The sequence below is a fragment of the Lissotriton vulgaris genome, chromosome 5 (genome assembly GCF_964263255.1).
Source record: "Lissotriton vulgaris chromosome 5, aLisVul1.2, whole genome shotgun sequence".
NCBI classification, from domain to species: Eukaryota; Metazoa; Chordata; class Amphibia; order Caudata; family Salamandridae; genus Lissotriton; species Lissotriton vulgaris.
In genome coordinates this window covers 179961778-179976403 of record NC_141693.1, presented here as the reverse complement: position 1 = coordinate 179976403, position 14626 = coordinate 179961778, and the positions used below count along the sequence as shown (strand labels likewise).

At 47.6% G+C, this 14626-nt stretch overlaps 1 protein-coding gene across 1 annotated transcript in view; it reads right to left on the bottom strand.

The window, feature by feature from the left end:
* The window catches only part of WHRN (whirlin), a 963606-nt gene extending 952641 nt beyond the window's left edge, over positions 1-10965 (bottom strand). The window contains exon 1 of the mRNA XM_086919999.1: positions 10252-10965. Within this exon, the coding sequence (XP_086776125.1) occupies positions 10252-10965 (714 nt within the window). The remainder of the gene's footprint in view (positions 1-10251) is intronic.
* Positions 10966-14626: the final 3661 nt, after the last annotated feature.

The window sequence follows — 14626 nt, the reverse complement described above, 5'->3', positions numbered from 1 at the left end:
CTTCGGACTGGGGGACGGATACATAAAATGGACCAAGGTCCTGTATACCGAGGCGGTAGCGAGGGTTCGGGTGGGCACTCTGATCTCGAGACAATACCCGATCAGGCGTGGCACTAGACAGGGTTGTTCCCTATCCCCGCTCCTATTTGCATTGGCGATGGAACCCTTCGCTGCGGCGGCCAGACTGGGCCGCCATTACGCAGGTTTATCGTTTAGGGGCAGGCCGCACTTCATCTCCCTGTATGCAGATGACCTGTTGATGTTTCTGGCCGATGCGGGCCCCGAGCTCCAGGGGGCGCGGCAGCTACTGGGGCAGTTCGGCCGGTTGTCGGGCCTGAGGGTCAACTGGCCTAAATCCTGCCTGTTCCCCCTGAGGCCGGAGGAACCGTGCCCACTCACTGCACAGGAACTCCGGTGGGAGCCGCGCTGTCTGCATTATTTGGGGGTCTATGTTTATCATACCCCGGCCGACTTACTGGACGGCAACATCACTCGCTGTATTAATGCCCTGCGGGGATCCATGGACTTCTGGGCGACTCTGCCGTTATCCCTGGCTGGTAGGATCTCCCTGCTTAAAATGATAGCCCTGCCCAGACTTTTGTACTATTTTAGGACACTCCCGGTATGGATCCCGAGCTCTGTTTTCAAACGCCTGAGGTCGTTGATCATAGCTTTCTTATGGGGCACGGGAAGGAGGCGCATAGCGCTAGACACTCTGTTGCGCCCCAAAGATGAAGGAGGTATGGCGGTGCCGGATTTCGAAGGGTATTACCTAGCCGCGCAGCTGCAGATTTTTACTCAGGAGGTAGCGAGAGTATATAGAGGCCCCGAGGACGCGAGAGCGGAAGGCACCCCGCGGCACGTTCTGGCGTACATCACGCTGCACCAGAAGCTCCGGGTGGGAGACCTGACGGTCGAGGAGCAGACGATCCGGCTCTGCTGGGACCGGGCCCGTAAGCGGGCGGGTGTCCGCCTTATGTATGCCCCCGAAATTCCGCTGGGGATGGTCACCGCCCTCCCACATGGAGGCGACTGGTCGCGCTTGCTAGGATGGGAGGAGGCGGGAATACAAATGCTGGGTGATCTCTACGAAGATGGGGTGTTGCTGCCGTTCCAGGACCTGCAGGAGCGATTTGACCTTCCGAGGGGCGACTACTTGCTGCACGCGGCAGTCACGGGCGCTATGCAAGCCCACTGGGGGGAAGGGCTGCAGGAACCGGGCACCTCGATGTCCTGCCAGTACACAATGATGGCGGCGGGGACTTTTAAGGCTGTAACGTGCCTGTACTCTAGGATGCAGCGGGAGGCCTTACAGCCTTTGGTAGCCCTGAAGGCCAAGTGGGAGCTGGACCTTCAAGTGGAGATACCTGATACGACCTGGGGCCAGTTGCTAAGGCGGGCACGGAAGAGCTCGAGGAATGCCAGGTTTCAATTAATTCACTTTTATGTCATTCACAGGGCATACCTCACCCCCGGGAAAATCCAGCAGTATTTTGGGGTGGCCGACGCTGCTTGCCCCAGATGTAACACAATTGGGGCGGATCTGGGTCATATGCTGTGGGATTGCCCCTCTCTGGGAGACTACTGGCAGGAAGTTGGGCGGGCCCTTAACGGCGCGACAGATAGGGATATCCAGTTCACTAAAGCGGTAGGCGTCCTTCATTGGTTCCCCCACATGCCTAGGAACAAGACGACTAGTAAATTTATAGATTTAGGGCTTATTCTGGCCAAGCGGGAGATCACGAGAAACTGGAAGTCCAGAGTGGGGCCCACGTATAAAAGATGGTATGGGGAGTGCCTGAGATGGGCCGCGTGTGAAAGTACTCTGCGGTACCAGATGGCCTGGAGGATGAATGACGAGAAAGCTCTGGAGAGGGCTACTGCATGGGAAGTGATGGTGCAGGCGCTCCGTGATATGGATGATGAGGAGCAGGAGGGCGAGAGCGAACTGGACCGGGCAGACCCTGTCACTACACAGGAGAAAACACCTTAGCGAATGACTTCTTCCTCCTGCACCACACCAGACACCTTTACACTGTTAACTTGGCGCAGAGCGACCACGGGGGAGGGTGGGTAGGAGGCTGGTTTGGAGAGGTGTTGGGGTACCGAAATTTGGGGAGGGGGAGGGGTGAAAATCACAAAGGCAACCCAGAGGTATTTGCCTAATGTAGCGGTCAGACGTTGTAAGGAGCTACGAGAAGCGATCAGGGATGAGGTCACCCACACCGAGAACGAGGTGGACCCCCCGGATGCAGAAGAACTGGACCATACTCATCTTGTACATGCTGAATATTTACTGATGGTTATATTGTCTGTACATTTCTATTGGTGATGCAATAAAAATGATGTTAAAAAAAAATAAAAATGATATGGATTCATGTAGATGTGATTTGGCGCAATTATGCATAATGTAGCAGGTGCCACTGGGGATACATTCACTCTACGCCAGAATTTGAATGGGATATCTATATCCAGCAAAGCAAAATTAAAAGAGAGAAGAACAATAATCTTTTTAATCCCTGATGAAGTCCCTGATAGGGACGAAACACGTTGGCTGGGCTGCTATTGGATTTCCTAAAGAATGTGTTTGCCTTGAAATATCATGCCATGGCTCCTACATTATATTGAAATCTATTAGAAGAATCTATGTGTTTGAATGGTCACTACATCTATTCAAATTTGGAATCTTACTTACTCGGTTTCCTAAGCAATTTTTGTGCATTGGCTGGACCTGAAAGAGAAAGTTGCATGACTGGAAAATGAATTTAGACGGACATTGTATTGAGTTAATTTAAGATTAGATTACATTTTTTGGGATTACCTAAGCACTCCCTTTTTATGTATATATGATCTAATAATCAGTTTAGCTATCTATTGGAGTAACTGTCAGCCAATTTATCTGTCCAGAACTCAGCATTGCTCAATAAGACACACAGTTTCCATTCTGCCATTTGGCTTCTGCACTCATGGCGTTTGCTATCTGTTTTTTTGCTAGGTTGACTTTCAAGAACGAATTTTGTGCCACATCAATAAGCCTTTGAGGTGAGTTTCATGTTATCAGAATTGAGTTTTACTTAGCATTGCTTGCTTTCAAAAACTTCAGCGAGGTGGAAAGCTCTTTTTGGTGCTGACTTGTTAGCCTGGGACAAACTGCCATTACCTCTGTGCCAAACATCTGGTCATCTGATGTTTTGAAGGCAAGCAAAGATCGGGCCAGATGTCTGAAACCATTTAGCAGTCGCAAAGCCTGCGATTCGCTAGATCACAGAATTAGCTACAGCTAAATGGCTTTTTTAAATGTAAGTAACCCATTTTGTGATTCTGGAACTAGTTTAGAAATGAATTATGAATTGCAATTTAGAAGAGGGTTGTTTAATGTGTCAAATTCAGATTCACACTGCTATGTATCATTGGTTTACAACCACATTTTCAGTTGCAAACCTTAACAGGTTTGCAACTCCTCAAAGGAGATTGAAACTGGCATTGCACCGCATTCATCTTTATTTGATCTCCTGAAGGCAGATCATAAAAGATACACACAATAAGAAAGATGTGTCTTATGTGTCATAAGAAAATTAACTTCTTCCGTGCACTCAATTTAAATCTATTTATCCGATGTTATTAGTACAAGTTCATGTTGTGCTACTCCATCCTAGCACTGTGTCTTAGAGTGCTCATATATTATTTAAACTATGTGAGGCAGACGAATCTGTTCCTTAGGATGTGTGCACTTTTACATAAAACAAAAAAGGTTTCTTCACTAAGTGATACTCGATTCATTAAAGATTTTCAAAAACTCCTTGGTTGATTATTCTGTGATTTTTATTCATCCATATGCTTCATATGTCAATTCAAAATCATTGAATCATGGAATTCATAGCTGGCAGTTTAATCCAAAAATAGTTTTTATCGTACCTAATGCATTTCGGGTCATTCTATGACCCTTCATCAGGGGTCTAAAGGAAAAAATACAGAAAAACCTTGTGAGCAGGTCTCAACTTAAAAATTAAATATCTATATTAATATAATAAAGAGAGAGCCCAAACCTTTGAGGCGGGTAATCTCAGGAACCACAGCACCAATAACAACAACACCCAATACAGTGTTGGAAAGGGCAGTTGCAGCAGAAGGACATAGGCTATGCAGACGCCCACCATATACATTTAAAAGGTAAAAGAACCGTGCCAAAGTAGTCCCTTGTGGGCGTGTCTGCGTTGTGCTGTGGGCGTGTGCTCGGGGCGTGACAAACGCTGGGGGCGTGTGGTACGTTCCGCCCTTCATGCCATGTTTCATACCGTGTGCTGTTTGCGTGTGCTGGGGGCGTGGGAGTGTGCGGGGCGCGGGATTATGAAAAAAAAAAGCGAGCGTTGTGCTCAATATTTCATTGCTTTTTCTTCCCAGGATCAGTACATTCCAGCTCCGGGTGTCCACCCTGCTCCCTTTAAATACCCATGCACCCCATAATCATAACCCACCCTTACTCCTTAAAATACCCCAACACCCTTGAACACTAACCCATCTTAACCCTATAAATATACCCTGTACCCCCAAACCCAAACCTATCCCTAAACCCTAAAAATACATCTGTACCCTACAACCCAAACCTAGCCCTGAACCTTATAAATACCCCTGTACCTCAAAACCCAAACCTACCCCTGAACCCTAGAAATACCCCTGTACCCCAAAACCCAAACCTAGCCCTGAACCCTAAAAATACCCCTGTACCCCAAAACCCAAACCTACCCCTGAACCCTAAAATACCCCTGTACCCCCAAAACCCAAACCTAGCCCTGAACGATTAAAATACCCCTGTACTCCAAAACCCAAACCTACCCCTGAACCCTAAAAATACCCCTGTACCCCAAAACCCAAACCTAGCCCTGAACCATAAAAAAACCCTATACCCGAAAACCCAAACCCACCCCTGAACCCTAAAATACCCCTGTACCCCAAAACCCAAACATAGCCCTGAACCCTAAGAATACCCCTGTACCCCAAACCCCAAACCTTGCCCTGAACCCTTAAAATACCCCAGTACCACAAAACCAAAACCTACCCCTGAACCCTAAAAATACCCCTATACCCCAAAACACAAACCTAGCCCTGAACCCTAAAAATACCCCTGTACCCCAAAACCCATACCTATCCCTAAACCCTAAAACTACCCCTGTACCCCATAACCCAAAACTATATCTGAACCCTTAAAATACCCAAACACCCCAAAACATATACCTCAGTACCCCAACACATATGCCCCATACCCATACTTACCTTATCCAAACATTTAAAAAAATATGTTTTTACCATTCATGCATTTACAACGAATTTCGTTGTAAATGTATGCGTGGTAAAAGCATATAAAATGTAATGCCATGCGTTATAATGGCATTGCAGAGTCATGGTACTTTCGTAATGAAAGTATGCGGAGTGATGGTATGCGGAAATAAAGTTGCGGAATAATGGGTTTTTACCCTCCCCCGGTAAGTACATTGGTGGCACGGCGGCCCACATCTCCAGCAACATACTCATATTTTTTCACCACCGATTTGAAAAATGCACAGGTCTCTCTCACTGATGGCCAGCACCAACGTACACTTTTAGACACACCTCCCGCCACAAGTTCTAGAATAGCGAACTTTAGAGCTGGGGGGCTACGTTCAAATCTCGGCATCAGCTCAACATCCTGTGATTCCAGGGAAATCGCTTTGCCTCCCCGTGTCTACCACAAATGAATGTGTTCTTCTGTAATGTAAATTGTGCTCATGCCATGTAGTCGAGTTTGCGCTATATAATATTGCAAGAGAAAATAAAGTAGGGAAACTCGAGTTCACACACTACTGAATGCGCACTCTTAAGTGCATCAGCAGTGCACTGTAAATCGGAGCGTTTCACAGGCCTGTCACAGATAAGAAATGCTACCAAAACGAAATCCTACAAAACAATGTACTACTGGCCGGCAGCAATTCATACCCGGACAACGTCTGGACGGGCTGCTAGTTAGTTCATATAAACATATTCAGTAAAACATGATTGCATCAAGAATTACAGTGCTAATCATCAAGTCGGCTGAATACCATGGTGTTTTAAATTACATGGAATGACTTGTCTTTCATGCAGTATCTAGTGTGTTAGCATCTCTTGCCATAACAACTCTACAATGCAACCGGATTAAGCTGCGTGTGTTGCAAGTATAACGCTAAAGCGGTACAACTTTTAACAAACTGCATGTCACAAGATCAAGCCGCGTTGAATAAGCGTATTACACAAGAAATATAGTCCCGCAATCTAAACGCGTTTGAATAACTTACTTCCAAACATATGATTGCGTGGACGTATAGAGTAGAATTCTAAGTGAACCAATTTTTCGGAATCACGTGACAGTATCTAACCTATGAGCGCAATGATTTAACGCAACTTATGGTGTGAGCCAAGGAGGTGGAAACTCATAGGCAAAAGGTAAAGGGTCACTCTGGAAACACTTCCCTATTATGAATGAAAAAAAGTTTGTATGGGAGTGGGCTGGGGTTCAGAGGACCAATGCCATCTCTTAAACTTTTTTTTAGGCATATATTTTTTTCTTAAATGCAGTCCCATTTCCTTTAAGGAAAACTGGCAGCATTTTTTTGTAAGTTCTTTATTTAAATGTGATCACAGACATGCTGTTCTTGCTGACTCCAGCAGGCCACCAACTCTGTCCGGCATTCAATCAGAGTAAGTCATTGTGAGGTAGGGCATATTGTGACCACCTGCAAATGGCGAGTTTGCAAATTGATCTGTTAGTACATAGGTTGGTTTCAAAAGTCTGATTTCCTTGGCATTTTTAGTGCACAATTTGTGGCTGCTTTTTGCAAATTAATTGTTAGTACTTTCTGGCCCCTGGTTATTATCAAAACTTCTTTGATATTGGACATGTCCATCAGGTTCAGGGCCTCCTCAAACGTCAAGAAACTATCAGCAGTATATGAGAGCTCTACAGAAGCTTCTTAACATAACATGGCTATATATGTTTGGTGTACGTATAAGTGTTGGTATAATCATAAATAATAAAATCATGATTCCAAATATATGTGCAAATATACATAAACATAAGTAATATTATAAGTATAGGTACAATAACAAATACTTATATAAGTGTGGGTGTTTAGGTATAAATATGATTCTAAACCTAGGTGTAGGTATAAACATAATTGTGGGAGTGCCATACTAATGGCACAATATATTCTGTACAAATACTAGTTAACAATACCAATGGCAATAGGTATAAGTACAGATGTATGACCATACCTCATATCATGAAGAGAAAGTATGTGTGTAAGCACAGCTAAATATATAAATATGCATAAGGATGGAACTATAAGCACAAGTACATGATATGTATTAGAATACTAATAGCAAAGTAAAAATGAGAATTGTTGTTTTCATTTCCACTTTCAGCAAGTAAAATCACTGTCAACCAACCGAAAAGCCCCTCTCCTAGGCTGAATTCATCCAGAGGATTGTGGGGAGGGTAAAAATACATAAAACGTGATGCCAAGAATTTTCTTTGGACAGTTTGTACTGGGAATTTGAACCAATTTTACCTGGAGACCTGGGAGACTCAAAACAGTGGGGTTATACTTCACCTGTGAGCAAATATGTCCTCTAACTACACTCTCTCATTCATCCCAAACCCCCTACCACTATTAGGATCCCCAAAATAACCCTTTCTAGACTCTTGCCTCCTCTACCCCTCCTTGCATAATCTCATACCTCTGTTTACTATTCTGATCTCCCAAACAAGCCTTTCTAAACCCTTCCCTCTGACTCTTTTCCCTCCACCTCCCATTTACTTATTCCAAACACCCTCCTACTGCTATGAACTCCAAAAAACAGACAATCTTTCTAGACTCCTCCCTCTTCTTTCTTTCCACTATTTTTTCAATCCAAATAATAGACTAACGTGTCCAGTACTCAAATTAATTTCATATTTCCCTATAATAATTCCCCACTAATCCTATTTGGGTTCCAGAGTAGTGTGCTACCCAACAAAAAAGCGCCTAAGGACCTCTTCAGGGGTAGCAAGCACTATATAAATGCAACCCCTTCCCTCTTCCATCCCTCCACTATCCTTTACAATCCCAATAACAGACTAACATGTCCACACTCAAATTAATTTCATATTTCCTCGGACTAATTCACCACTAATCCTTTATGGGAACTTGAGTAGCGTGCTACTCGCCGAGAAAGCGCTTCAAAGCCTCGTCAGGGGTAGTAAGTGCTATATAAATGCAATTACAATAGAATAGAAATAAACATACAGAAATGTGAATAGGCAGTGTCTGGTGCGCCCATTTTTGTCGATTAGAAGACAGAAAATAGTAGATGGGTCTAGAAGGAGCAAGCAGGGGACGGTGGTGAATTGAGGACCAAGGAGATTGTTCTGGAAGGAACACGCATTGGAGTGAATTGAAGCCCAAGGAGCTATTTTAGGTAAAACAGAAAGGGGGTGGAAGACCCATGGACTATTTTTAGAAACAAAATGAACTGAATAAGAGGGCAGTAGATATTTCTAGAAACTGCATGCTGGGAACGAAAAATAAGAAAATCGTCCCAGATAAACTATGCTGGGAATAAAACACCACTGAGCAATTATTGGTACAGTATGCAGGGAATGGAATATGAAGGAAGTAGATCTAAATGCAGCCAGATAACCATAGCCCTGCGAGCTATGTTTAGATACAGCATTGAAAACATATTCTGCTTTGGGTTCAGATTGCAGTTAATGGAAGTCGAAGGAACAACATCCAGTGAATGGAATACCGAGAAACATCATTATGGAATTCACGACTATGGAAGAGCGTGCATTATACTGAAGACTGTGCAGTGAATGAACAACGACGGAACAGTATGACGTGAATGGAAAGGTGAAGCGTGAGAATGCAATGAATGAAAGACTAATGGACAGCATATAATGAATGGTGGACCACGGAGATTCAAACGGGACCACCACGCAGGCTATAGAAAGCTTCAGAACTAGTTTCAGGACCAGCATGCAGTGACCGGAGGACTGTGGAACAGAAGCCTCCTTCCTAAATTACCTGCAAGAACAAGATGCAGGGCACTGGAGAGAATGAGCTTCAACCAAGAAGAGTCTGAAACAGGGTTTACAGGTACATAGGGTTAATTAGGTCTCAGAGAAAAAGCTGGGCGCTCTGCCACAAGTATACGCAGATTGTATATAGAACTACGTGCCTGTGTGGTGCAACTGGTGAGCGGGAAAACCCTCGGACCGCTCAAAAGTGGGTCTATCACAACAGACCCACCGATAACTTCTACCACCACCTGCCTATGCATAGTCACCTCGAATCCACTCTGTGGATTCGAGGTGACTATCAGTGTTGGGTCACTGTGTTCCGTGTGTTGGACCCGGGAAGACTGGAAGCGGCGTACGCAGTGCATTTTTGTAAATTGGGGTTATCCGCTCCGGACATAAAGAAGGTCTCCTGGGTCGTTTCACTTAGGCTCACTCGTTCTAAGAACAACCAACACTGATAGTCACCTCGAGACCACAGATTTACGGTGTTTTTTAAAGGACTATACCAGGGATTACAAGGAATCTGTGAATGTCAGTTGCGATATTTTGATTTGGTTGCCCTGCAACTTCAGATGGTCACGGGCCCTGCCGGGTCGGAATTATCACCGGTGGAGCGACCTAGGCCAGTTTCTTGTTGAAAAACAAAAGCCCTGAAGAGTCGCGAACACTCTGTTCCTAACGACGAAACACGTGTTGGCTGGTGTGAAACTATTAAAATATTGAAAATATAACGTCAAGGGATTCATCAATGTTGCTGTCTTTGGCTTTATGATTTTTGCATTGGTCTTAAACACATATGAATGATATTAATGTTAGTGTGTGCATAGGCAGGTGGTGGTAACAGTCTGAAACAGGAAGACGAAGGTATTTTTTCCAGAAATAGCAAAGACTGCAGTAAATAATGTGGTTGTCCTCTTGAGCTTAGGAAGCCACAATAAATAAACTGAATGGTATAGTTTAGTTTAATTTAATTTAATAGTTTAGTTTACGAGAGCTGCACCAGCACAAATGAAACGCAATAACACATTTTACAATTGCTCAGCTCAATGGTGTAGGCATCTATCAACCTCACAAGGATAAGCGACAGAAAATCAGCCACACATCTCTGCAGAAGGTGCCTAGCCCAGTCCTTTCCTTGTACACAAACTATGCAAAAGATCTCAACTCTGCACACTCACCTTGACTGCGTCACCATGGCAGAGTCTGTCCAGCGACGTGTCATTGACTCTCAGGATTTGGTCCCCAATCCGCAGTCCCTCCTGTTCAGCCAAGGAACCTGGCTCCACCAAGGACACATATATTCCCACTCCATGCTCCGAGCCCCCCCTGATGCTGAAGCCCAGACCCTCGTTGGTCCGGTTCCTCCTGAGAACCACCTGTCGGATCTCCCCACCATGCAAGCCATCCATAAGCAACGGGGAGGTGGCATATTCCAGTGGTGGGGTCCTGGTAGGGTCAGCAGGGGCTGTCCCATACTCCATGGGTGGACTCCTACCAGGACCCCCAAGTCCTGCCCCATAATCAGTTGGCACATTCCTGTATGGGACATTGTAGTCCGGCGGTCTGATGTAAGGCCCTTCTGAGGTATATTGGTCAAAGAGTAGCTGGTCGGAGCGTGGGATAACGAGGCGCAATAATGGTAGGAGCTGTCGCTGAGATGGGCTGCGCAGAAGCACTCTCAGGCTTTGCACCAGGTCATAAACATTCCTGCGACCATGGTACACATTCAGGCAGTGGATAAACTGTTCCCGTTCAGCCTCACTTAACAACACGGTCAGAGCACGGTGCAACCTCCGCACATTGGCGGAGAGTAGCCTTCCTCCCCCAGAATCAGAGCCCATGGAAGTGCCAGGGGACGAGTTCAGGGACACACCCTCCAAATCCGAGCTCATGGCCCCCTTAAAATCCCCCGGGATGCATTAAATTATCTGGACCAGGGCAGTCAAAGCATCTTCAGCCTATCTTCATTGCAAGGCAGAAAGCCTTTGCATCTCAGCTTCCATGGATGACTTTGGTGCACACAGCAGCGAATGCAATTCTCCAGCCTACGGGCACATAATGCCCAGCCTCCTACAAAAACAAATGGACCCTTCACTCCTGAGCAGGTAACAGTAAAACGTGGCTTCCTGGTGTGAAAGCGAGTGGTCTGATGATCTCCAGTACATTCATCTCTCTAGAGGTCCACTCAGCGCAGTACAATCTGGGTGAAGGGAAGGATAGCTGTCCAGTATCGCATTCAGTTATCCTCCCACCAGTGCTAGATCATGAGTTTTCCTTCTCTCTTTGTCGACACCAACAGTGAAACATGGGATCTCCTCTTCCTCTCCTTGGACACCGGTGTTAAATTCAGACAAGTCTTTCCTTATCCTACACTTGCACATCAGCAGTAAATTAAGAGATATCTTCTCCTCCACTTGGACACTGGCATTAATTTAAGAGATGTTGCCTTTTCCTCTCCTTGGACACCAGTGGTAAGTTCAGAGATGTCCTCTGTCCCTCCTTTGACACCAGCTGTAAGTTAGTGGGTATCTCCTGCTACTCTCCCTGGACATCTGTGTTGCATTAATAGATTTCTCACTCTCCTCTCTTTGGACACCGCTGGTAGGTTAAGCAAGAGCCACTTCTCTGTCCACTTCTCTGTTTGGACAAGCGTGCAAGTTAAGAGATTTCTCGTTCGCTTCTCCTTGGACATGAGCTGTAAGTTAAGATATACAGCCTTTTGCTCTCCTTGGACAGCAGTGGTGGGTCATGAGGTCTCTTTCTTCTGTGGCCTCAGTGCTGTCTAGCAACTAGGGCTGCAGGTCCCGGTTCTCTTAGGGCGCCTCCCTCCGGGCTCCTCTTGTGGCTAGCAGCGAGCAGTGAGCTTTGCTGACTGGAGTGCTGGGCATATGCGTGTTCTCCTGGGGGTGCAGGGAGCTCTGCTGCTGGTCTGGAAGCACTGCTTTGTAGGGAGGAGCTTTCTGTGATGTCTGAGGGCCCTGCGCAGGGTGCTCAGCTGTGCAGTGCTGTTCTATAGCGTGGTTTGTTGTCTGAGGTTGCTTTACAGGATTATTGGATATAGCTGATGTGGTGAAAGTTGCTCCACTATATGGCGAGACTGCATTGAGCTGGTCTTTGTACCTTTGCCACTCAAGAAGCCTGCCTGGTTGTTGGCGCTACATTAGAAGCATTAGGTGCGTAGACTGCTTGCACTCTAGAGGTTGTATTCGGGTGCGTCTTCGCCTGGGGGCACTGCTCAATGGTAGTTGTGTCTGTTGGTTCCGCACCTGTGCTGCAGAGCATGCAGGTATTTGTTGGGTGGTTGCTCGCCTGGCGGGCTGCACACAAAGCCAGATTGTGGAGGGCCTGGTTGCTTGCAACTGGAAGGTGCCAGCATAGGGTGTGGTGCTGCTAGTAAGCTCCGCTCAATCGGATAGCTCTGTTGCTTGTTTCTGCTGTATCCAGTGCATACGTTTCGAGCGACCTTTTGTGCGAACTTATTTGCTGTTGATATTGAACTTGGCGATTGGTGTCTGTGCTACCTGTTGCTGGACGGGATGCTCGACTGAATGTTGGTGAGCCTGAGGAAATGTAGTTACCTGTTCATATACAAGACGTTTCAATTCCTGTTGCTCGTGGAAAGGGTGATTCGTTGCTTTTGAATGTGTATAAGGTGGTAGGTTGGTTTGGCTGTTGTTGCTAGGTCTGCTCCCTGAGGGTACAGCGCAAGGAGTTTGGTTTCCCCTTGCTGTACTCGTAGCTTGATTGAAAGTTATGCCTTTGCGCAGTGGTGGCCGGCCGTTGCTGTGCAGGGCGCCTGTCCACGGTGCTGCATAAGGAACCGGCTATCTTGGGGAGTCACGCGCCGCGCCAGGCTGGCAGGTGGTGGTGGTCTGGTTGTGTCATTCAAGTCTAGCTGCTTGTTGTGGCTGTGCGCGTCCCTCCCTGCTCGCTTGTGTTACGCACGAAGCCCAGATGCCTGTTGTGCTCGCCACTATGATGTGTTCTCCGACGGGGTTCACGCAGCGTTTAGCTGCCTGGAGGCTCTGTGCACAGTCTCTTCTTGTTGGCGCTGTGCGCAGTTAGTGGCCGGTCACACAGTGTCTGTTTGTTGTTGAACACGGTGCTCGATGACCTGTTGATTCTTGGTTGCTTGTATGGGTAGCTACAAGACTAGGTTGCCTGTGTATGCAATGCACAGAACCGGTATGCTTGTTGGAGCTGCGCACTGTGCTTGGGTGGTTCTTGTGGGTGCATACGGTTGCCGGGTGCCTCTTTGAATCCTACTCGGTGCTTGGTTGTTTATTTGATTCTGTACGCGGAGGTTAGCTGGTTTATAGTACTGTGCAATATGCTCAGTTCCCGAGTGCCTGTTGGTGCCACGCACGTCCCCTTGCTGCCGTCGGCTCGTGCTGCTCGCTGTTCCTTGCTGCCTGTTGGTGTGGTATGACAGCGATCGGCTGCCTCTTGGGAGCGTGCACAGTTCCTGCCTGTCGGTGCTGCTCTGCGGGTCGGTGCTCCTTCCGATGCAGTGTCCGCGCACGGTGCTTGCCCGCCTGTTGATGCCGTACATGTGCATGCGCTGCGCGCAGTGCCCGCCTGTCAGTTGGCGCAGCGCGCGGTGTGGTGTGCAGGGAGCCTGGCAGCCAGGCGGCCGAGCATCCAGGACCCCCTCCGGCAGTTTGCTGTCCCTCGCTCTGACAAGAAGCCGAACCCCAGCTGTTTCCGTGTCTTCTCTGCGCTCTCGGATCCCTGTATGATCCGAACGCGCGCTGAGCACCCCCGGCTCGATCCTTTCTGCTGTCAAAGTTTTTTAGTTAGTTTGTTCTCCTCGGCTCAGTATCCCGCGTGTGCTGCGCGCTGCGGAGCTCCCCGGGAAGGGGACCCCTCATCTCCGGCAGTGCTAATGATGCGCTCCGAGAAGCTGCTCCAACTCCCCCACACCTGCTGCCTCTGAAGAAGTCACTTCTCCCCGCGCAGATCCACGGACAGGGCAGCAGGTGCCCCCCGGTGCCCAGGGTCACACGTGGGGTGCTTCCTCAGGCTGCAGCGCTCTGCGGAAAGTGCCGGCTGGCCTCCTCTTCTCCTCGGGCGCCCTCCCCAGCGCCGGTGGCTCCGATGCTCCTGGCTGCCAGGTTCAGCCCTGTCAGCGGCTCCTCTTCAGGAAATGACGTGGCGGCTCAGGAGCCGGTTGCCAGGAGACGGAGGGACACAGTCCAGCTCTGCATAGGTGAAGAGAACAGTGCCTGGGGCTGCAGCATGTGCTGGGGGTGCCCGGAGGGTTTATCTATGGCCTGGCGACCGGAGTGCCGCGGGGGTCCGTGAACGGGGCAGCTACTTTCAGTCAAGGAGAAACATACCTGGGGTTATGGAGTCACTCACCCAAGTAAAGCTTCCAATAGGTAAACATACAGGGAAATGTCTGGAATTACTTCGTTTGGCCAAAATCCAAATGTTCTGTCGAATCCTTAAGCTGACTGAAGTTCATACAAGATTTATTTTCCGCGCCGTTGCTGAATTCCCTGCACACATGGATGTCCAGCGTGGGACCAGTGTGTTTATTTTCGAGATCTC